At 49.7% G+C, this 24,622-nt stretch overlaps 1 protein-coding gene and 1 pseudogene across 1 annotated transcript; both read left to right on the plus strand.

The window, feature by feature from the left end:
* The first annotated feature begins 2,434 nt into the window (after nucleotides 1–2,434).
* Nucleotides 2,435–5,192, plus strand: LOC123135148 (putative receptor protein kinase ZmPK1). Its single transcript, XM_044554245.1, has one exon. It carries the CDS (start codon nucleotides 2,439–2,441, stop codon nucleotides 4,899–4,901), a length of 2,463 nt encoding a protein of 820 aa, XP_044410180.1. The 5' UTR covers nucleotides 2,435–2,438; the 3' UTR covers nucleotides 4,902–5,192.
* A 13,466-nt stretch (nucleotides 5,193–18,658) lies between these two features.
* On the plus strand, nucleotides 18,659–19,146 carry LOC123135150 (wheatwin-2-like; annotated as a pseudogene).
* The last annotated feature ends 5,476 nt before the right edge of the window (nucleotides 19,147–24,622 follow it).

The following is a 24,622-nucleotide window of genomic DNA, read 5'->3' on the forward strand; positions in this document are numbered from 1 at the left end:
TCTGAAACAGAGTTGATCGAATCCTCTATGAGATATGGCCACTAGAGCATCTACAACCAGACTTTGCAAACCCGGTCGTCTATACGCCTGCGGATGGCGCCGGACAACCTCTCATATGTCATGTCCGGCACCCACATACCCTAAATTCAAACCCTCAAATTCATGCATATCCATTATACATGGAACATGTGAATGTCACACGTAAATAACATTTCTTCGTAGCTAAAAATACATAGTTCAAACATAAAATTTATTTTAAGTGCACAATTCAACAAGTACTCTTTGGTTTTCATTATGTGTCCACATATGCTCCACGAGATCACTAAGTAGCTTCGCGTGTACCTGATGATCCCAAAGATTCTGATGGATTTGCAGAAAATTCATAAGTCGATCTGCATCTTATTGTTTGAGGATGTGGACTTGTTCTCCACACATGTCAAAATCACTACCCCATCATCCTCGCCCTCGACAATAATATTTGCCAAAATGACACAACATTTCATCACCTGCCACAAAGTCTTCATTCCCACATCATTATAACTCTATGAACAATTCCCAACGAGTTTGTAGCACTTCAAATGCCCTCTTCACATCCTTCTTAGCTGCCTCCACTCTCTTCACCACGCGCAAGAACAATTGTTTGCACATACAAAACCATCGACGATACCAAGGTCCATCAGGGAAAGTTGGGTCAGGAGCAAACTAGTCATTGTAGAGTAGCCATGCTCCAGAGATACTATCTCGGTTAAGAACTCTTATCCCTTCGATCGAGCCGTTGAAGTTCAGAATGTGATTCCCCTCCCGGTTCATTTTCTATTGGATGCTCATGATCATCTCACCTTCTTCATCTGAATCTGATGAATCGAAGAACTCATATTGAATAATTCCATCTACCTATGTGGGTCGTGCTACAACAGGGTGGTTGCAACAGCCATCAGTGATGCAACCTGATTAAGAAGGTCGTAGAACGGCCAGGGCGACACGCCATGCTGCGAAAGAGGCGATGTCGCGAGGGAGCGTAGGAGCTAATGCAACAGTGCTGCGAGGGGTGCAACGACGGTAGCCGGTGATGTGCTATAGGGATCGTGCCGGCGAGCACACGCTCGCCGACAGCGATGCTAGTCTACGACGAGAGTTGACATGAGAGGGGAGGGGTTGTGTTGCGAGGAAGAGGACGACGGTATTTCCTGTTGCGTGCGTGAGAATGGCAACATGCTGGAGTTGAAAGAAGCTATTTAACAGTTAGTCGCGCGATAATCAGATGGCTCAGGTGGCGGTTGTTCTTTCGGCTCGTACAACCGGATGGCAGTTCGAGGCCGCCTATATCTAATATAAGACGTTTTTTTGACATTGTCACAGACGCTCTGTCGCTTCACCACCGCTTACCTCAACTACCGGCTTGGGGGCAAGCCACAAGTCAAGGAGAGGGGGGTGTCAACACCCCAAGCAAGGCACCGAGTGGGTACGACAAGAATGGAGCCACAGCAGCAGGCTCGACCACGTCAGTAGGAAAGGGCGACAAGTGGACCAATCAAGGAGAGGGGCGCGTCATCACGAAGCCAGCGAGGATCAAGCAACCCAACAGGAGATTCGTGGGCCCGTAATGGGTAAACTCTACTTGAGGCTAGAAGATGGTGAGGAACAACATCCGGGCTTGGATCACGGAACGGCATGGCTGGCTTTTACCTTCTTCCTTCTCAAGTTGTATTGATAGAGCAGTGTAGCGCGTGCGTGTGTGACTGTAATCTTTCCTTCTTGTGAGAAATAGATTGAGACCCTAACAGGCAGCGATGGAGATGAAAGGGGATATCGTTCAGGGGAAAAGGATAGGGATGGGGGGTTCACGTCTGTCCACTGGAGATAAAGAAAGAAAAGGCAGTGGGTGGGCGGGTGGCGAGGCTCAACGAGCTGTGTAATCAGCCGGTTGAAATTAATCCGTTGAGATAAGTTTGCAACCGGCAGCACCCGTATTCGTGAAGAAGAAGAAGAAGAAGAAGAAGAAGAAGAAGAAGAAGAAGAAGAAGAAGAAGAAAAAGAAGAGTCTAAATGCATTGCAACCACGCGTAAGTCTCACTCTTGAACTTTTAGAGCAATCACGCAATAAAATTCATATGACTTGGAGTCAAGGATGCGATTAGTACAGGTCAAGATGAATCAGTGTGAAGAAAATTCCACTCGGAATGTAAAGTAACGGGAAACTCTCCTTGCAAGTGTCAGCGTCCATACTTAACTTCTTGCAAGTTTCCGCCGGTCACTGATGATGCAGCCATCACCCCTATATTTGTTCGACCTCGGCACGTGAATGAATTGCGACATTCTCTTTTGTAGTATCGTTTTCTAAGGACTAGATTCTCACTACCTCGTTAATATTTTGCATGCAATTGGTGAAGTGAAGGAAAGTTTGGACCATGAGAGCGCTCGGCGTTATCCGGCTCACCATGAGATGCTGGGTTTTCTTCTTTCTCTCCACCTTGCCTTGGACCGCTCTCTCGGAAGGTGGTGAGCGCGGGAGCGTCATGTGGCGCGGCGACTCTTTCGCCGTGGAGGACGCTTCCTCTTCTTTCCTGGCATCGCCCAGCGGCAACTTCTCGTGCGGATTCCGCCAGGTGGCCACGAACGCCTACACGTTCGTTATCTGGTTCACGGCCTCGGCCGACGCCACCGTTGCTTGGACGGCCAACCGCGACGCCCCTGTCAATGGTAGGGGCTCGCGAGCCGAGCTCCGGCGTGATGGGTCGCTGGTGCTGCAGGACTTGGACGGCCACGTCGTGTGGAACACCAACATCAGCACCACGAGCGCGGACCGCGCGGAGCTCCTCGACTCCGGCAACCTCGTGCTGTTCGACGAGTCCGGGCGCACGCTGTGGCAGAGCTTCGACTGGCCCACGGACACGCTCCTCCCGGGGCAGCCCATCACGCGGTACCGGCGGCTGGTGTCGGCGTCAGCCAGGGGCCTGCCATACTCCGGCTTCTACAGCTTCTACTTCGACAGCAACAATATCCTCAACCTCATGTACGACGGCCCGGAGATCAGCAGCAACTACTGGCCGAACCCCTTCAGCAAGTGGTGGGAAAACGGCCGGACGGCGTACAACAGCACGCGCTACGGCAGCCTAGACGTGCGTGGCCGCTTCTCCGCCAGCGACAATCTGCAGTTCGACGCCTCCGACATGGGCGCCCACGGCGTCATGCGGCGCCTCACGCTCGACTACGACGGGAACCTCCGCCTGTACAGCCTCGACGTCTCCGGCGCGGGAACGTGGCAAGTCACGTGGGCGGCCCTCTCAAATCCCTGCGACGTGCACGGGATCTGCGGCCGGTACGGACTGTGCACGCAGACGCAGGGGTTGGGCGGTGCCGGGGCGCCGGTGTGCTCGTGCCCGGAGGGGTTCGTCGTCGCCGAAGCCAGCGACTGGAGCAAGGGTTGCCGGCGCACATTCGACGTGCGGTGCGGCGAGGACGTCTACTTCGCCAAGATGCCAGGCGCGGACTACTCGGGCTTCGACCTCAACTACACCAAGGCCCTCACCTATCACGAGTGCCGCCAGATCTGCCTCGACGACTGCAACTGCGAGGCGTTCGGCTACAAGCACGGCGGCGGCGGCAAATGCTACACTAAGATCGCCCTCTGGAACGGCCGCCTTCCGGACAGCTATCAGGTCATCTACCTCAAGGTGCCACGCCGCGTCGGGAACCTGGACCCCTCCGTGCTGCACTTCGGCGGCCACGCGTGCACCGTGCTCGAGGTGAACGCCAGCAGCAACAGCTCCTCGTACTCGCACCTGCCGGCCGCACACAGCAAGCTCAACTTCGTCTACTTCTACTCCTTCCTGGCCGGGCTGTTCGTCATGGAGGCCATCTTCATCGCCGCCGGGTATCTGTTCGTGTTCCGAGCGGACACGGCGGCGCGGCGGATCCGCGACCAAGGGTACAGCCTGGTGCTCGACCACTTCAAAAGGTTCACGTACGACGAGCTGTCGGCGGCGACCTGCGAGTTCAGCGATGAGATCGGGAGGAGCGCGTTGGGGGCTATTTACAAGGGTGTCTTGGATGACGGCCGGAGCGTCACAGTGACAAGGCTGGAGGAGGTGATGCAGGCCGACGAGGTGTTCCGGTCGGAGTTGAGCGCCATAGGGCGAATCAACCACATGAACCTCGTCAGGATATGGGGCTTCTGCTCCGAGCACTCGCACCGGCTCCTCGTCTCAGAGCACGTCGACAACGGCTCGCTCGACAAGGCCCTCTTCCTCCGCGGCGCGTCGTTGGGGTGGCACGCGAGGTACGGGATCGCCGTCGGCGTCGCCAAGGGGCTGGCATACCTCCACCACGAGTGCCTTGAGTGGATCGTGCACTGCGACGTGAAGCCCGAGAACATCATGCTGGGCGCCGACCTGGAGCCCAAGATCGCCGACTTCGGGCTCGCGGAGCTGCTGAGCCGCTCCCGGGTGCAGGGTACCAGGGGGTACATCGCACCGGAGATGGCGCTGAACCTTCCCATAACGGGCAAGGCCGATGTGTTCAGCTTCGGCGTCGTGCTGCTGGAGCTGCTCCGTGGGCAGAGGGTGTGCGACTGGGCGGTGGATGGAGGAGATGAGGAGGTGCTGCGCATGGACTTCCGGCGGCGCGTCGCGCTGCTTAGGGAGGAGACGAGAGATTTGCAGGAGGCGTGGCTGGAGGAGTTCGTCGACGCGCGGCTGCACGGCGATTTCAGCTACCTGCAGGCAGCCACAATGCTGGAGTTAGCGGTGTTGTGCGTGGACGACGATCCGAGAAGGAGGCCTAGCATGGACGCCGTCGTGCAAACGCTCCTCTCGACACAGGATGTCATGCCGACGTCCGTGCGTCATGCCCATGCGGCGTCTCCTGACCAAGAGATCAGTCACATCGATCCCATGGTCTAAACGTCACACGATTACCATCTAATTAAGAGCATCCAGAACAAACACATAGCAAAAGTGAACCCCTAAACGTCTACGGAAGGGTTCAGTTACGTCCGCGGACAGCGACTGGTCACCCTCATCACAACCACACTCTTCATTTGACGATTTCCATTTTCATACAAAGCCATGTAACATCCATGATCTACGTACATAGAACATTGTAGGAAGTAGCAAACTAGCCAATTACCACCTACACTACTAGTCATGAGATATGTCGATGACGTCCGTGTCATCGATCCCATGGTCTAAACTTCACACGATTTGCATCTAAGAGCATCCAGAACCACACATAGCAAAAGTGAACCCCTGTTGGCGGAGTAAGCGCATGTGTAGCCCGAGTGCGATCCTTAAATCGCAGCCGTACAAGCCACTGCCGCACCACCCCGACGGCCCGGCGGATCAGCCCGGCCCCCACTACGCCCTTCGCAACTCGGTGGCCGACGTCGCCATCGATGTGGACGACGACTGGCTCTACAGTAGCGACGTCTACAACGACGATGACTAGGCGGCATGGGCGACGTGGGCGACGCGTGGACAGCGAGGAGTTCGCCGGTTTAGATTTTAGGTTTTAAGTTTCGTTCAATATATAGTCAAAATCGTAAATATTGAATGAAATTTCATATGTATGACCCTGCCTGTGTGATGTTCTAGTTTGAAATGTGTTCTAATTTTCTTCAAGCATTTTAGATCAAATTCGTTAAAAAACAGTTGCCCATAAAGGAGGAAAAGTAATTTGTTAGCACTCGGCTTACCTCTATGCCATGCGCAACGGCGGGCTCTCGTCCTTTTATTTTGGCCACGTAGCGGCCCCCTGTGGGTCGCTGTCGCCGATGAAAACCGAGTACTTGGCACTCGGCTTACACCCTGGCACCATTAACATGGGCCAACTGTCACTTACTTTTTTTTGCTGTGGGCTGCTGATTTCGCCTTGGCTCATAGGTTTGCCGAGGCCCCGACAAAAGGCACTCGGCTTACGTCTGTATGCCGACAGGATGTAAGCCGAGTGTGTTAGGTCGAGTATCACACCCGGCGTAGCCGTTGCCGAGGTGAATTCAGCCTTCGCTGGGTGCTTTGAACACTCGGCTTAATATCTTTTTCTTGTAGTGTCCTCCACATCGTGCATCACCGCCTGGATCTCCATCCGGCACTCCGGCATCAGGAGCTCGTAGTACGTGATCTTGATGCGGACCATGGCGGCATCGGCGGCAGCGGACCTCCGACTCAAAGTGGAATAGAGAGGGGGGAAGCAATGAGAATAGGACGGGGCTAGGGCTGCGTCACTGTCCAGTTTAAATAGACGAACTTGGTCCCTAGGGCGGCTCATCAGAGCAGCAACATGAATGTGTCCTCACCTAATCGGAGGAGGAGCTTTTCGGGTGACTTGTTTTAGCATGGGCGCATCTGTCAGTCCGATGTGGCGGACACGTCCAGGCGTCCCCATATCCACCCCACATATGGGTTGTGTATGGGGGAGTCCGGTCAGCCCAGACGTTTGAGCTGCGTTTTCCAGGTCCGGTTGGGTGGCAATTTTCTGTCCGAGCAGTGACCATGCAGGCCGCCCGAATGTTTGGGGGGGGGGGATATGGGGTTTCCAGTTGTAGATGCTGGCTTCCTTCCATGGAGAATCTCAATTTTGGCAATTCTATGCAATTCCATTTTTAATTTTCTTACGATCAATTCATATGGGTCATTTATTTTGTTTTTAGCGAAATTCATTCTTTTATGTTGTAAAGCTGCTGTGGAAATTCTTGCCTCCATTTTGCCGGCCTCCTGTTTGATCTCCACCGGCGCAACACTACAAGATGAATGAAGAGGAGGAAGAGCAGAAAATTAGAAATGTTATGAGCTCCAATGGGAATCTATCTCTGGCATATAGTCTTCCAATCTGTTCCCCAGTTGTTTTTTGAATGGGAAAGCCTCTCTAAAAGGTTGAATAGACTGCACCCTCTGCTACCGCCACGTGGCAAAACCTAAGCCGAGTTCTATTGGTCTAGAACTCGGCATAGATGGTATAATCCAAGTGTATTTTGTTTGCCGAATTAAGAAAAAGGGTTTCCCCCCGCTTTATATTATAAAGCAAACATCCGATACATCCAGCTTGCTGGGGTCGCAACATAGATAAACCCAAAAGAAAACAAAATAAAATAAAAGAGAAAAGAATGCCAACACCGGCAGATCAACGAAAAAGGAACACCGGCAATCGCTGCACCCTCCGACGAAGTGCCACTGCGCTCCCGGCATCTCGAAGCGCCTCGCACCAAGCTGTTGGAAATATGCCCTAGAGGCAATAATAAAATGGTTATTATTATATTTCCTTGTTCATGATAATTGCCTGTTGTTCATGCTATAATTGTATTGACCGGAAACCATAATACATGTGTGAATACATAGACTACAACATGTCCCTAGTGAGCCTCTAGTTGACTAGCTCGTTGATCAACAGATGGTTATGGTTTCCTGACCATGGACATTGGATGTCGTTGATAGCGGGATCACATCATTAGGAGAATGATGTGATGGACAACACCCAATCCTAAGCATAGCACAAGATCGTGTAGTTCGTTCGCTAGAGCTTTTCTAATGTTAAGTATCATTTCCTTAGACCATGAGATTGTGCAACTCGCGGATACCGTAGGAGTGCTTTGGGTGTATCAAACGTCACAACGTAACTGGGTGATTATAAAGGTGCACTACAGGTATCTCCGAAAGTATCTGTTGGGTTGGCACGAATCGAGACTGGGATTTGTCACTCCGTATGACGAAGAGGTATCTCTGGGCCCTCTCGGTAATGCATCATCATAATGAGCTCAGTGTGACTAAGTAGTTGGTCACGGGATCATGCATTACGGTACGAGTAAAGTGACTTGCCGGTAACGAGATTGAACAAAGTGTTGGGATAGCGACGATCGAATCTCGGGTAAGTAACATACCGATAGACAAAGGGTTTTGCATACGGGATTGATTGAATCCCCGACATCGTGGTTCATCCGATGAGATCATCGTGGAACATGTGGGAACCAATATGGGTATCCAGATCCCGCTATTAGTTATTGACCGGAGAGGTGTCTCGGTCATGTCTACATGGTTCCCAAACCCGTAGGGTCTACACACTTAAGGTTCGGTAACGCTAGAGTTGTTATGGGAAATAGTATGTGGTTACTGAATGTTGTCCGGAGTCCCGGATGATATCCCGGACGTCACGAGGAGTTCTGGAATGGTCCGGAGATGAAGAATTATATATGGAAAGTCCAGTTTCAGTCACCGGAACGATTTCGGGGGTTATCGTATTGTACCGGGACGTCCGGTGGTCCACCGGGTGGGGCCACCTGCCCCGGTGGACCAAGTGGGCTGAAAAAGGGAGGGAACCAGCCCATAGTGGGCTGGTGCGCCCCCCAAGGGGCCCAAGGCGCCTAGGGCACCAAACCCTAGGGTTTGGGGGGGAACCCTAAGGGGGGCGCCCCCCTTGGCTTGGGGCCAAGCCCCCTCCCCTTGGTGCGCCTCCCCCCTCTAGATCCCATCTAGAGGGGCCGGGCCCCTTCCCCCTTTCTTCCTATAAATAGAGAGGAGGACGGGGGGCAGCAGCACCACATCCAAGGCGCAGCCCTCCTTCTCTCCCACATCTCCTCCTCCTCCGTAGCGCTAGGCGAAGCCCTGCAGGAGAACCACGAGCTCCACCACCACGCCGTCGTGCTGCCGGAGTTCTTTGCCAACTTCTCCTCCCCCCTTGCTGGATCAATAAGGAGGATACATCCCCGCTCTGTACGTGTGTTGAACGCAGAGGCACCGTTGTTCGGTGCTTGGATCGGAATCAACCGCGATCTGAATCGATGCGAGTACGACTCCCTCATCCACGTTCCTTGTAACGCTTCCGCTTAGCGATCTTCAAGGGTATGAAGATGCTCTCCCTCTCACTCGTTGCTAGCATCTCCTAGATTAATCTTGGTGATACGTAGGAATTTTTTTTGATTTACTACTACGTTTCCCAACAATGGCATCATGAGCTAGGTCTATGCGTAGATTCTATGCACGAGTAGAACACAAGTAGTTGTGGGCGATGATTTGTTCAATATGCTTACCGTTACTAGTCTTATCTTGATTCGGCGGCATTGTGGGATCAAGCGGCCCGGACCGACCTTACACGTACACTTACGTGAGATAGGTTCCACCGACTAACATGCACTTGATGCATAAAGGTGGCTAGCGGGTGTCTGTCTCTCCCACTTTAGTCGGACCGGATTCGATGAAAAGGGTCCTTATGAAGGGTAAATAGCAATTGGCATATCACCGTTGTGGATTTGCGTAGGTAAGAAACGTTCTTGCTAGAAACCCATAGCAGACACGTAAAACATGCAACAACAAATTAGAGGACGTCTAACTTGTTTTTGCACGGTATGCTATGTGATGTGATATGGCCAAAGGATGTGATTAATGATATATGTGATGTATGAGATTGATCATGTTCTTGTAATAGGAATCACGACTTGGATGTCGATGAGTATGAAAACCGGCAGGAGCCATAGGAGTTGTCTTAATTTATTTGATGACCTGCGAGTCATAATAAACGCCATGTAATTACTTTACTTCATTGCTAACCGTTAGCCATAGTAGTAGAAGCTATAGTTTGGCGAGATGACTTTATGAAGACACGATGATGGAGATCATGATGATGGATATCATGGTGTCATGCCGGTGACGATGGTGATCATGCCATGCCTTGAAGATGGAGATCGAAAGACGCAAGATGATATTGGCCATATCATGTCACTTTATGAATTGCATGTGATGTTTATCATGTTTGCATCTTATTTGCTTAGAACGACGGTAGCATAAATAAGATGATCCCTCACAAAATTTCAAGAATGTGTTCCCCCTAAAGTGTGCACCGTTGCGAAGGTTCGTTGTTGGTTCGTAGCACCATGTGATGATCGGGTGTGATAGATTCCAACGTTAGCATACAACGGGTGTAAGACAGATTTACACACGCAAAACACTCAGATTGACTTGACGAGCCTAGCATGTACAGACATGGCCTCGGAACACGAGAGACCGAAAGGTCGAACATGACTCGTATAGTAGATACGATCATAATGGAGATGTTCACCATTGATGACTAGTCCGTCTCACATGATGATCGGGCACAGCCTAGTCGATTTGGATCATGAATCACTTAGATGACCAGAGGGATGTTCTATCTGAGTGGGAGTTTATTAAATAATTTGATTAGATGAACTTAATTATCATAAACTTAGTCTAAAATTGCCTTTACAAATCTATCTTGTAGATCCAATGGCCCACGTTAATGTTGCCCTCAACTTCAACGCGTTTCTAGAGAAAACCAAGCTGAAAGACGATGGTAGCAACTATACGGACTGGGTCCGTAACCTGAGGATCATCCTCATAGCTGCCAAGAGAGCATATGTCCTTGAAGCACCATTAGGTGATGCACCCGAATTCCCAGCAACTCAAGACGTTATAAACGCCTGGCAGTCGCATAATGATTACTCCCTGGTTCAGTGCGGCATGCTTTACAACTTAGAATCGGGGCTTCAAAAGTGTTTTGAGCAACACGGAGCATATGAGATGTTCCAAGAGCTGAAAATGCTTTCCCAAGCTCATGCCCGAGTCAAGAGATATGAAGTCTCCGACAAGTTCTACAGTTGTAAGATGGAGGAGAATAGTTGTGTCAGCGAGCACATACTCAAAATGTTTGGGTTGCACAACCGCTTGTCTCAGCTGGGAGTTAATCTCCCAGATGACGCGGTCATTGAAAGAATCCTTCAGTTGCTTCCACCTAGCTACAAGAGCTTTGTGATGAACTTCAATATGCAAGGGATGGAAAAGATCATTCCTGAGGTATATTCGATGCTGAAATCAGCGGAGGTGGAGATCAAGAAGGAACATCAAGTGTTGATGGTCAATAAAACCACTAGTTTCAAGAAACGTAAGGGTAAGAAGAACTTTAAGAAGGACGGCAAGGGAGTTGCCGCGCCTGGTAAATCAGTTGCCGGGAAGAAGCCAAAGCTTGGATCCAAGCCTGAGACTGAGTGATTTTATTGCAAGGGAAACGGTCACTGGAAACGGAACTGCCCCAAGTACTTAGCGGAAAAGAAGGCCGGCAACGTCAAAGGTATATATGATATACATGTTATTGATGTGTACCTTACCAGCGCCTCGTAGTAGCTCCTGGGTATTTGATACCCGTGCGGTTGCTCACATATGTAACCCAAAACAGGAGTTGCGGAATAAGCGAAGACTGGCGAAGGACGAGGTGACGATGCGTGTCGGGAATGGTTCCAAGGTCGATGTGATCGCCGTTGGCACGCTGCCTCTACATCTACCTTCGGGATTAGTTTTAAACCTCAATAATTGTTATTTAGTGCCAGCTTTGAGCATGAACATTGTATCAGGATCTCGTTTGATGCAAGATGGCTACTCATTTAAATCCGAGAATAATGGTTGTTCTATGTATATGAGAGAAATGTTTTATGTTCATGCCCCGCTGGTCAATGGTTTATTTTTATTGAATCTCAAACGTGATGTTACACATATTCATAATGTGAATGCCAAAAGATGTAAGGTTGATAGCGATAGTCCCACATACTTGTTGCATTGCCGCCTTGGTCATATTGGTGTCAAACGCATGAAGAAACTCCATTCAGATGGACTTTTGGAGTCTCTTGATTATGAATCATTTGACACGTACGAACCATGCCTCCTAGGCAAGATGACCAAGACTCCATTCTCCGGAACAATGGAGCGAGCAACCAACATGTTGGAAATAATACATACTGATGTATGCGGTCCAATGAGCGTTGAGGCTCGCGGTGGCTATCGTTATGTTCTCACCCTCACTGATGACTTAAGTAGATATGGGTATGTCTACTTGATGAAACACAAGTCCGAGACCTTTGAAAAGTTCAAGGAATTTCAGAATGAGGTAGAGAATCAACGTGACAGGAAAATAAAATTCTTGCGATCAGATCGTGGAGGAGAATATTTGAGTCATGAATTTGGCACGCACTTAAGGAAATGTGGAATTGTTTCATAACTTACGCCGCCTGGAACACCTCAGCGTAATGGTGTGTCCGAACGTCGTAATCGCACTCTGTTAGATATGGTGCGATCTATGATGTCTCTTACCGACCTACCGCTATCTTTTTGGGGCTATGCTTTAGAGACTGCCGCATTCACTTTAAATAGGGCACCGTCTAAATCCGTTGAGACGACATCGTATGAATTATGGTTTGGGAAGAAACCTAAGCTGTCGTTTCTGAAAGTTTGGGGATGCGATGCTTATGTCAAGAAACTTCAACCTGAAAAGCTCGAACCCAAATTGGAAAAATGTGTCTTCATAGGATACCCTAAGGAAACTATTGGGTATACCTTCTACCTCATATCCAAATGCAAGATCTTTGTTCCCAAGAATGGATCCTTTCTGGAGAAAGAGTTTCTCTCGAAAGAAATGAGTGGGAGGAAAGTAGAACTTGATGAGATGACCTCTCTCGAACCGGAGAGTAGCGCAGCACAAGAAAATGTTTCTGTGGTGCCTGCCCCAACTGGAGACGAAGTTAATGATGATGATCATGATCAAGTTACTACTGAAATTCGTAGGTCCACAAGGACAAGTTCCGCACCAGAGTGGTACGGCAACCCTGTCCTGGAAATCATGTTGTTAGACAACGGTGAACCTTCGAACTATGAAGAAGCAATGGCGGCCCAGACTCCAACAAATGGCTTGAAGCCATGAAATCCGAGAGAGGATCCATGTATGAAAACAAAGTGTGGACTTTGACGGACTTGCCCGATGATCGGTGAGCCATAGAAAATAAGTGGATCTTTAAGAACAAGACTGACGCGGATGATAATGTGACCGTCTATAAGGCTCGACTTGTCGCTAAGTGTTATCGACAAGTTCAAGGAGTTGACTACGATGAGACTTTCTCACCCGTAGCGAAGCTGAAGTCCGTCCGAATCATGTTATCAATTGCCACATTCTATGATTATGAAATATGGCAAATGGACGTCAAAATGGCATTCCTTAACGGTTTCCTTAAGGAAGAATTGTATATGATACAGCCAGAAGGTTTTGTCGATCCTAAGAATGCTGACAAGGTATGCAAGCTCCAGCGCTCCATCTATGGGCTGGTGCAAGCATCTCGGAGTTGGAACATTCGCTTTGATGAAATGATCAAAGAGCTTGGGTTTATACAGACTTATGGAGAATCCTGTATTTACAAGAAAGTGAGTGGGAGCTCTGAAGCATTTCTCATATTATATGTGGATGACATACTATTGGTGGGAAATGATATAAAACTCTTGGAAAGCATAAAGGCCTACTTGAATAAATGTTTTTCATTGAAGGACCTTGGAGAAGCTGCTTACATATTAGGCATCAAGATCTACAGAGATAGATCGAGACGCCTCATCGGTCTTTCACAAAGCACATACCTTGACAAGATATTGAAGAAGTTCAATATGGATCAGTCCAAGAAGGGGTTCTTGCCTGTATTGCAAGGTGTGAGATTGAGCACGGCTCAAAGCCGGACCACGGCAGAAGAAATAGAAAGGATGAGTGTCATCCCATATGCCTCAGCCATAGGCTCTATTATGTATGCCATGCTGTGTACCAGACCCGATGTGAACCTTGCTATAAGTTTGGTGGGGAGGTACCAAAGTAATCCTGGAATGGAGCACTGGACAGCGGTCAAGAATATCCTGAAGTACCTGAAAAGGACTAAGGATATGTTTCTCGTTTATGGAAGTGCCGAAGAGCTCGTCGTAAAGGGTTACGTCAATGCTAGCTTTGACACAGATCCGGATGACTCCAAGTCACAAACCGGACACGTGTATATTTTGAATGGTGGGGCAGTTAGCTGGTGCAGTTGCAAGCAAAGCGTCGTGCCGGGATCTACATGTGAAGCAGAGTACATAGCTGTTTTGGAAGCAGCACAAGAAGGAGTCTGGATGAAGGAGTTTATCACCGACCATGGAGTAATTCCCAGTGCGTCGGGCCCGATGACTCTCTTCTGTGACAACACTGGAGCTATTGCCATTGCCAAGAAGACCAAGCACATCAAACGCCTTTTCAACTCCATCCCTGAATATATTCAAGATGGAGACATAGATATTTGTAAAGTACATATGGATCTGAATGTCGAAGATCCGTTGACTAAACCTCTTCCAGGAGCAAAACATGATCAACACCATAACTCTATGGGTGTTCGATTCATAACAATGTATCTAGATTATTGAATCTAGTGCAAGTGGGAGACTATTGGAAACATGCCCTAGAGGCAATAATAAAATGGTTATTATTATATTTCCTTGTTCATGATAATTGTCTGTTGTTCATGCTATAATTGTATTGACCGGAAACCATAATACATGTGTGAATACATAGACTACAACATGTCCCTAGTGAGCTTCTAGTTGACTAGCTCGTTGATCAACAGATGGTTATGGTTTCCTGACCATGGACATTGGATGTCGTTGATTACGGGATCACATCATTAGGAGAATGATGTGATGGACAAGACCCAATCCTACGCATAGCACAAGATCGTGTAGTTCGTTCGCTAGAGCTTTTCTAATGTCAAGTATCATTTCCTTAGACCATGAGATTGTGCAACTCGCGGATACCGTAGTAGTGCTTTGGGTGTATCAAACGTCACAACGTAACTGGGTGACTATAAATGTGCACTACAGGTATCTTCGAAAGTATCTGTTGGGTTGGCACGAATCGAGACTGGGATTTGTCACTCCGTATGACGAAGAGGTATCTCTGGGCCCTCTCGGTAATGCATCATCATAATGAGCTAAGTGTGACTAAGTAGTTGGTCACGGGATCATGCATTACGGTACGAGTAAAGAGACTTGCCGGTAACGAGATTGAACAAAGTGTTGGGATACCGACGATCGAATCTCGGGCAAGTAACATACCGATAGACAAAGGGTTTTGCATACGGGATTGATTGAATCCTCGACATCGTGGTTCATCCGATGAGATCATCGTGGAACATGCTGGAACCATTATGGGTATCCAGATCCCGCTATTGGTTATTGGCCCGAGAGGTGTCTCGGTCATGTCTACATGGTTCCCGAACCCGTAGGGTCTACACATTTAAGGTTCGGTGACGCTAAAGTTGTTATGGGAAATAGTATGTGGTTACCGAATGTTGTTCGGAGTCCCGGATGATGTCCCGGAGTCATGAGGAGTTCCGGAATGGTCCGGAGATGAAGAATTATATATGGGAAGTCCAGTTTCAGTCACCGGAACGATTTCGAGGGTTATCGATATTGTACCGGGACCACCGGAAGGTGTCCGGGGGTCCACCGGGTGGGGCCATCTGCCTCGGTGGACCAAGTGGGCTGAAAAAGGGAGGGAACCAGCCCATAGTGGGCTGGTGCGCCCCCCAAGGGGCCCAAGGCGCCTAGGGCACCAAACCCTAGGGTTTGGTGGGAAACCCTAAGGGGGGCGCCCCCCTTGGCTTGGGGGGCAAGCCCCCTCCCCTTGGTGCGCCTCCCCCTCTAGATCCCATCTAGAGGGGCCGCCCCCTTCCCCCTTTCTTCCTATAAATAGAGGGGGAGGACGGAGGGCAGCAGCACCACATCCAAGGCGCAGCCCTCCCTATCTCCCACATCTCCTCCTCCTCCGTAGCGCTTGGCGAAGCCCTGCAGGAGAACCACGAGCTCCACCACCACGTCGTCGTGCTGCCGGAGTTCTTCCCCAACTTCTCCTCCCCCTTGCTGGATCAAGAAGGAGGAGACGTCCCCGCTCTGTACGTGTGTTGAACGCGGAGGCACCGTTGTTCGGTGCTTGGATCGGAATCAACCACGATCTGAATCGCTGCGAGTACGACTCCCTCATCCGCGTTCCTTGTAACGCTTCCGCTTAGAGATCTTCAAGGGTATGAAGATGCTCTCCCTCTCACTCGTTGCTAGCATCTCCTAGATTGATCTTGGTGATACGTAGGAATTTTTTTTGATTTACTACTACGTTCCGCAACACAAGCCACACCTTCAAGAAGGAATGCGACGCCGCTGCCGCTGTCGCCCGAACAAGTTCTAGGGTTTCCCCCGGTACGTGAGGGATGGTGGGGAAGGGATATATCCAACGCCCCTCAGGAAGGTCCGATGGCGCCCGCAAGCATCACCGCGTCGGTGCCGGACAAGCCGACAAGGATTTTTCCCGATCCACAATCACCACCATCACCCCAGGCACTTCGAGATGCACCACCCCAACAGCCGCCCACTAGCCTGTGCCACCACAGTTACCGGACAACCCCCGCCGCCTCACTAGAGCTACCAACACGAGGCCTAGCTTGGGCAAGGAGATCCCGGCCACGGGAGCGACCACAACTCGGCCGGGGGGAGGGAACAACCTCCACCGCCGCAGTGGAGCCGACCAGACGAGGTGACGAGGACTTGCCGGGCCTCGACGGCCCGGCCAGGTCCACTTGGATCCGGACAATCCTGTCGCCACGCTGCAACTCGCCGACCGACGAAGTCCTCACCGCCCGAGACCGCCGCCACCATGCCATCACCAGGAAACGACGCCGCGCAGACCACCGAGCCACCGGCCCACCCAAACCCAGATGGGGCCCAAATGGGCCAGATCTAGGCTGGGCGGGCGCCGCTCCACGGCCAACGGCCACACCGCCGCGTCGAGAACCACCGTGGCACGAATTCTCTTTACCCCGGCTCTTGACAACGGCATGTCTCTTGCTCTCTGCCGACTCCGGCATGTTGCTAAGAGTTATACTCAGCTTACATGGTTTTTGTGAACCTCCCGTGATTTGACTCTCGCCAATGATGCGAACACACGGCAAAACTCATTTTTTCAGTACTGTATTCTCCACAGCTTCTTCACTTCACATTTATTTCCAGGTAAGTACAACCCAATCTAGCATGCAGATCGGCCAACCTTTCGATAACTGGGTGGACGGGATCAGGAGCCGTCATTGGGGCTAGACTACTTTGTACTTCCTCTGTCCTAAAATTCTTTTCTTAAATTTGTCTAAATACGAATGTATCTAGTTACGTTTTAGTGTTAGATACATTCGTATCTAGACAAATCTAAAACAAGAATTTTGGGATGGAGAGAGTATGATTCAGCATAACAAGACTGACTGACTGAATATAAGGTGCTTAGCTGAACAAGTGTACAAAAATATTTGCACCGACAGAAAAAAAAATCGAATTGCTGAAAATGCATCAATGTTTTGTTTTCAGAAAACTTCTGGTCAAAATGAGCCAGCCAAACTGCGTGGAAGATGTCCACTTCCTGCTTGGCTCATCCATGGATTTCTTTTTGTTGACACATGCACATGACTAGAGCATGACGCGCGCTTTCACGCGCCTATTCTTCGGTCGTGGGTTAAGTCCCCTATATTTATTTCATATGCGATCTATTTCAGTTGGTTGGCTCGTTGTGTCTAATTGTCATTTAGTTGTGCTATTTTTTCCAGGAAAAAAAGATTGCAGTATAGAAGTGACAATCATGTTTAAGCATTTTTATAAAAGTATTCGGTGAAAAGGATTGCATTATTGCGCGATTATAGCAGTGACAATTGGTTGGCTCGGGGCGGGGGCTTGGTGGCGGGCGGCGTGGGGTGGGGGCTTGCTGGTGGGCGGCGGTCGGGTGGGGGCTCTGTGCTGGGGCTTTGTGGTGGCGAATCAATCGGCGGCGGTGGGGTGGGGGCTTGGGGCGGGGGCTTCGTGGTGGCGAATCGACGGAGGCGGTGGGGTAGGGGGCCGGGTGGGGGCATGGTGGCGGGCGGCGATGGGGTGAGGGCTCGGGGCGGGGGCTTGGCAGTGGCGAATCGGGCGGCGACGGAGGTGGTAAATCGAGCCCGATTCGAGGCGGGCTACGGCGGTGGAGTCACGGAAACAGCGGCGAGGGTGGTTGGTGGCCGGATCTAGCGCGGGGCGACGACAGCGTGGTGCGGTGGGTGGGCAGGCGGTGGTGGGAGTGTGGCGGGCGGCGGGAGGAAGAAGACGCACGATGGGGAGAAAAGAAATAAACAACGGCTAGCACGCGACCAGCCCTTCTACATCACTTGGGTCAGGTGATGTATTTTTTTACATATACATCATTTGTTGGAGGTGGCTTTTTGGACCTCGAAGATGCAGAAGTTAGTTAGTTTTTCACCTACATCTTCTATTGGAGATGCTCTAAAGGCACAAGACACGATTTTACTTATATAGTACGCAGGTAAGTAGAGCACTTTTGTTTGCTGAGGCATCCGTCCTGACCGGTTTATAAATTGGCTCGTAAACATAAGATAATCTGTTATTTATTTATTTTATTAAGCGTTAATTAAAACATTAAGAGTTGCATGCAGTAAATTAATTGGGTTTTTTTTTGCAAGGGCAATAAATTGAGCTGTTAATTATTGACTGTGCAGCATGTGGTGGCAAGGGGCGTTGCAAGAGTGGTGCACGTCGTGTCGTTAGTGTCAAGGGGGAAAAAAATAAGCATAAATGGGCCAAAAAATGCCCTCCACAACCCCAAACCACCAGAGGCCACGAAATCATGGGAGCTTAGTAACGAGATAAATTCCAGAGAAATGAAAAAACTGCACGTGGAGAGAGAAAATTCCACCGTACGGCCGGTGCTTCAACTCTATATAGTGCTCCCGGCCGGAAAAGGCTACTCCCATCGCGCCCTGCTAAGCTGCCACTGACCATTGCATACACATCCTGATCCCAAGGCGACGATGGCTGGATGCGTGGCACTGGCGGCGGTCCTGCTGTGCGCGGCGGCCGCCATGGCCGCGGCACAGTCGGCGTCCAACGTGCGCGCCACCTACAACTTCTACAACTCGGAGAAGATCAACTGGGACCTCAACACCGCCAGCGCCTACTGCGCCACATGGGACGCCGGCATGTCCTTGGCCTGGCGCTCCAAGTATGGCTGGACTGCCTTTTGCGGGTAAGGACTAAGAAAAACCTTACTCTATTATTACATGAAGAACATCATGTTTACGTGTTGGCTAACGGGTTTATCGTCTGAATCTGGATATATAGGTGACCAACACGGCCGACCGGCGCACAGATTACGGTGAGGATCGTCGACCAGTGCAGCAACGGCGGCCTGGACCTGGACCACGACACGGTGTTCAGCAAGATCGACACCAATGGGCTGGGTATGCAGGAGGGCCACCTCACCGTCAACTACCAGTTCGTCGACTGTGGCGAGAACTAAGCAAGAATTGGTGCTCCAACGCAACGCTATGAAAAATAATAAGAAGCTTCTGCAAATCGTAATAAAGTGGAATAAATTGGACTGTGATGGATGGAACCAAGGTTTTAACCCCATAATCACAATCCTTATGTATGGATGTGTAGAACAGGAGAGGAGGAATAGACAGTTTGTATTCATCCACTGTGAGAGATATATACACTCATTACAAGGAGGGAGCCGCACTACTCTAACTGACTAGCTAACAGCCCTACAATCTAGCTCAGCCGATCGTGGGCAGTTGAAGCCCGAGCAATCACAGCGTCGCCGTTGGTGATACAAAGATTGGACCTGAACTCGGCAAATGCAGCGATGGGGAGCCCTTTGGTCATCACGTCGGCAACTTGTTGACTCGTGGGGACGTGAAGAACATGAGTTCGCCGAGGGTGACCTTCTCTCGAACAAAGTGAATGTCAAGTTCAATATGTTTGGTGCGGCGGTGATGCACAGGGTTCTGGGCGAGGTAGACGGTGGAGACGTTGTCGAAGTAGATGATCATGGCCTTGGGTAGGTCGGAGCCGAGCTCGTGGAGCAGCTGACACAGCCAGCAACATTCAGCCACGGCGTTGGCGACGGCACGGTACTCAGCCTCTGCACTGGAGCGAGAGACCGTGGCCTGGCGCTTCAACGACCAAGACACGAGCGAGCCGCCGAGGAAGATGCAGTAGCCTAACGTAGAGCGCCGTGTATCCGGGCAGCCCGCCCAGTTAGCGTCGCTGTAGGCGACAAGGTCGGTTGGAGAAGAGGCGGCAATTGTCAAGCCGTGAGTGGTGGTGCCATGGATATAGCGCAGGATGCGCTTGACCATAGCCCAATTCGGCTAGCGAGGCGCGTGCATGTGCAGGCAGACTTGCTGCACGGCATACGTGATGTCCGGATGCGTCAACGTAAGGTACTACAGGGCGCCAGTGATGCTGCGGTAGTGGGTGGCGTCGGAGATGAGCTCACCCTCGGAGGAAGATAGCTTGGCCTTGGTGTCCACCGGCGTGGGCGTGGGGTGGCAGTCGGTCATACCAGCGCGATCGAGGAGCTCGGCGGCATACTGGGCTTGGTTAAGGAAGAACCTAGCCGCCCAGCGTTGCACTTGAATCCCAAGGAAAAACTGCAACGGGCTGAGGTCTTTGAGCGCGACGGAGACGTGTAGCCCAAGCATGCGTGAGGCGTGCGTTATGGAGGGCTGGTGTAGACTGGTTCCAACAGGATGACTAGGACACGATTATAGACGAGTAACAATGATGTCTGTCTGTTGAATGTGGGATATTATGGAGTTCTGCTCTTCTTGGTCAGCATAAAAAAAATTCCAACTCGTTTCAGTAGTTTATAATGTCCACTTTGCAGTGCTTAATGATCTGGAGAGGTTAACTACGATAAAACATGATGTTCATTATTCCTAGAGAGGTGCAAATTAGTTCAGTTTCTAACATACTAATAATCGTGCACGTGCAATGCACATGTTGACTAATAGAGCAAAATTTAAAGTATTAAAGACATAAGAACTTTAGAGCATAAAATGTGTCCACTCATTTTAAAATAAATTCATACATGAGATCAAGGACATCTAAGGCTAAGGACAAATTCTAGAAAGTACAGTATTTATAAGTAGTAATTGTTAGACTAATAGTCATCCTGTATGTGCTTCTGTATAGTATGCCATGCGTAGAGCTTTGACCGTGCAGCAGTTTTGCTTGAGTAGTGCTGCACGTCATCCTGTTAGTGGCTCACCCACGATCTCGCTCGGCTGCGGCCAGCACCTTGTATAAACCTCACAGCCCCGGGCATAATCAATGTGTGTTGTGTCCATTCTCTCCCTCCTCCGTAACATGGTATCAGACGCCCCAGACCTGCTCAACCCTTTTGCGCAGGCTCCCGGTTCTGCTTCCGATCTGCTTCCGCTTCCGCCATGGATGACAACCCCGTCCTCTCTCCCCGCTCCTGTGTTGACGGTGAACCTGGTGTTCTCGATGCGGCCGCCGGCGTCCTCGATGCCGTGCCTCTTGAACAGGTTGCGCCCGTCGCCCCGCCCGTCGTCCAGCCGGTTGCTCCACCACCCTCTCCGTCTGTCCCCACTGCCGTCCTCCAAACCGCCGACATCCGCCGTCACGTCCCCGTTGTCCTGGACCTGCTCGCCGGCAACTACACGCAGTGGCGGCGCCACTTTGACATGGTGGTCGGCATGTTCGGCCTCGGCGCGCACGTCGACGCCGCGACGGCTCCTCGTCCCCGCGACCCTGAGTGGCAGATGGCCGATCACACCGTCGTGCATTGGTTGTACTCCACCATCTCTCCGGAGCTCCTGGAGGCCGTCATGCAGCCGGAGGACACGGCCCTGACCGTGTGGCGTGCCGTCGATGACATCTTCCGCAACAATCAGTTGTCGCGCCCGTCTACATCGACTCCGAGTACCACGCCGTCGTCCAGGATGACATGACCGTGATGCAATACTGCACCCGTCTCAAGAGCTTCACCGACCAGCTTCGCGACCTCGGCCAGCCGGTGAAGGATGCCCGTCAGGTCTTTCATCTCCTCCGCGGCCTCAACCGCCAGTATCACTCTGTGATCGCCCACATCACCTCCTAGGACCAGCTATTGTCCTTCCTTCAGGTGCGTTCGTTTCTCCTCTTGGAGGAACATCGCACGGAGCAGACCGCTCGCCTGCAGTCCGCCCACACTCTCTGGGTTGGCCACGGTTCCTCGACTCCATCGGCCCCAACACCAGCTCCAGCTGATATGTCCATTTTGCATCATGCTTTTATATCGATATTTATCGCATTATGGGCTGTTATTTCACGTTATGTCACAATACTTATGGCTATTCTCTCTTATTTTACAAGGTTTACATGAAGGGGGAGAATGCCGGCAGCTGGAATTCTGGGCTGGAAAATGAGAAAATATTGGAGACCTATTCCGTGCAACTCCAAAAGTCCTGAAACTCCACGGAATATCTTAAAATAAATGAAGAAAAATCGTCGCCAAAGATGAAGGCCAAGGGGCCCACACCCTGCTCACGAGGGTGCCCCCCCCGGGGGCGTGCCCCCCTACCTCGTGGGCCCCCTGGTGGCTCTCCAATGCCCATCTTCTCCTATATGAAGTCTTTCGATGAGAAAAAAACATTAAGCAACCTTTCGGGACGAGACTCCGCCGCCACAAGGCGGAACCTTGGCGGAACCAATCTAGCGCTCCTGCAGAGCTGTTCTGCCGGGGACACTTCCCTCCGGGAGGGGGAAATCATCGTCGTCATCATCACCAATGCTCCTCTCATCGGGAGAGGGCAATCTCCATCAACATCTTCCCCAGCACCATCTCATCTCCAAACCCTAGTTCATCTCTCTTATCCAATTCTTGTCTCCAAGTCCGGGATTGGTGCTAGTAGGTTGCTAGTAGTGTTGATTATCCTTGTAGTTGATGCTAGTTGGTTTATTTGGTGGAAGATCATATGTTCAAATCCTTTATGCATATTATTATCCCTCTGATTATGAACATGAATATGCTTTGTGAGTAGTTACGTTTGTTCCTGAGGACAAGGGAGAAGTCTTGCTATTAGTAGTCATTGTGAATTTGGTATTCGTTCGATATTTTGATGAGATGTATGTTGTTTAACCTCTAGTGGTGTTATGTGAACGTCGACTACATAACACTTCACCATTATTTGGGCCTAGAGGAAGGCATTGGGAAGTAATAAGTAGATGATGGGTTGCTAGAGTGACAGAAGCTTAAACCCTAGTTTATGCGTTGCTTCGTAAGGGGCTGATTTGGATCCATATATTTCATGCTATGGTTAGGTTTACCTTAATACTTTTATTGTAGTTGCGGATGATTGTAATAGAGGTTAATCATAAGTGGGATGTTTGTTCAAGTAAGAACAGCACCCAAGCACTGGTCCACCCACATATTAAATTATCAAAGTACCAAACGCGAATCATATGAACGTGATGAAAACTAGCTTGACGATATTCCCATGTGTCCTCGGGAGCGCTTTTTCTATTATAAGAGTTTGTACAGGCTTGTCCTTTGCTACAAAAAGGATTGGGCCACCTTGCTGCACTTTATTTGCTCTTGTTACTTGTTGCTCATTACAATTTATCTTATAACAAAACTATCTGTTACCACTTATTTCAGTACTTGTAGATAATACCTTGCTGAAAACCGCTTATCATTTCCTTCTGCTCCTCGTTGGGCTCGACACTCTTACTTATCGAAAGGACTACGATAGATCCCCTATACTTGTGGTTCATCAAGACTCTTTTCTGGCGCCGTTGCCGGGGAGTGTAGCGCCTTTGGTAAGTGGAATTTGGTAAGGAGAAATTTACATATTGTGCTGAAATTTTCTGTCATTTGTTATTATGGAAAGTAAGTCTTTGAGGGGCTTGTTCGGGGTATCTTCACCCCGTCCAGTAGAGCAAAGAGTTGCTCCTCAACCTACTGAACCTATTGAAAATGAAACTCCTTTTGAAGTTCCTTCAGGTATGATGGAAAAACTGCTAGCTAATACTTTTACAGAAGATGGAACAAAGCATCCTGATGAACATCTACTCTATGTGGATGAAGTTTGTGGATTATTTAAGCTTGCAGGTATACCCGATGATGTTGTTAAGAAGGTCTTCCCTTTATCTTTGAGGGAAGACGCATTGACATGGTATAGGCTATGTGATGATACGAGATCATGGAACTATAAAAGATTGAAATTGGAATTTCATCAAAAGTATTACCCTATGCATCTTGTTCATCGTGATCGCAGTTATATATATAATTTTTGGCCTCGCGAAGGAGGAAGCATCGCTCAAGCTTGGGGGAGGCTTAAATCAATGTTATATTCATGCCCCAATCATGAGCTCTCAAGAGTGACAATTCTTCAGAATTTTTATGCTCGGCTTTCTGATAACAATCGCACCATGCTCGATACTTCTTGTGTTGGCACTTTTATGATGAAGACTATTGAATTTAAATGGAATTTATTGGATAGAATTAAATGCAACTTTGAATATTGGGACCTCGGCGAAGGTAAGGAGTCAGGTATGACACCTAAGTTTGATTGTGTTAAATCTTTTATGGATACCGATATTTTCCGTAAGTTTAGCACTAAATATGGACTGGACTCTGAGATAGTAGCTTCTTTCTGTGAATCCTTTGCTACTTATGTTGATCTCCCTAAGGAGAAGTGGTTTAAATATCATCCTCCCATAGAAGTAAAAGTAGCTGCACCTATTAAAGTTGAAAAAAAGACTGTCACTTATAATGATCCTATTGTTCCTACCTCTTATGTTGAGAAACTACATTTCCCTGTTAGAGTAAAGGATCATGCTAAAGCTTCAACTATTGTTCGTAAAAGCAATATTAGAACTTATACACCTCCTGAGCAAGTCAAAGTAGAACCTAATATTGCTAATGTTAAAGACCTCTTGTCTGATAATATTGATGGGCATGTTATTCAATTCTGTGGTGA

The sequence above is a fragment of the Triticum aestivum genome, chromosome 6B, assembly GCF_018294505.1.
Source record: "Triticum aestivum cultivar Chinese Spring chromosome 6B, IWGSC CS RefSeq v2.1, whole genome shotgun sequence".
NCBI classification, from domain to species: domain Eukaryota; kingdom Viridiplantae; phylum Streptophyta; class Magnoliopsida; order Poales; family Poaceae; genus Triticum; species Triticum aestivum.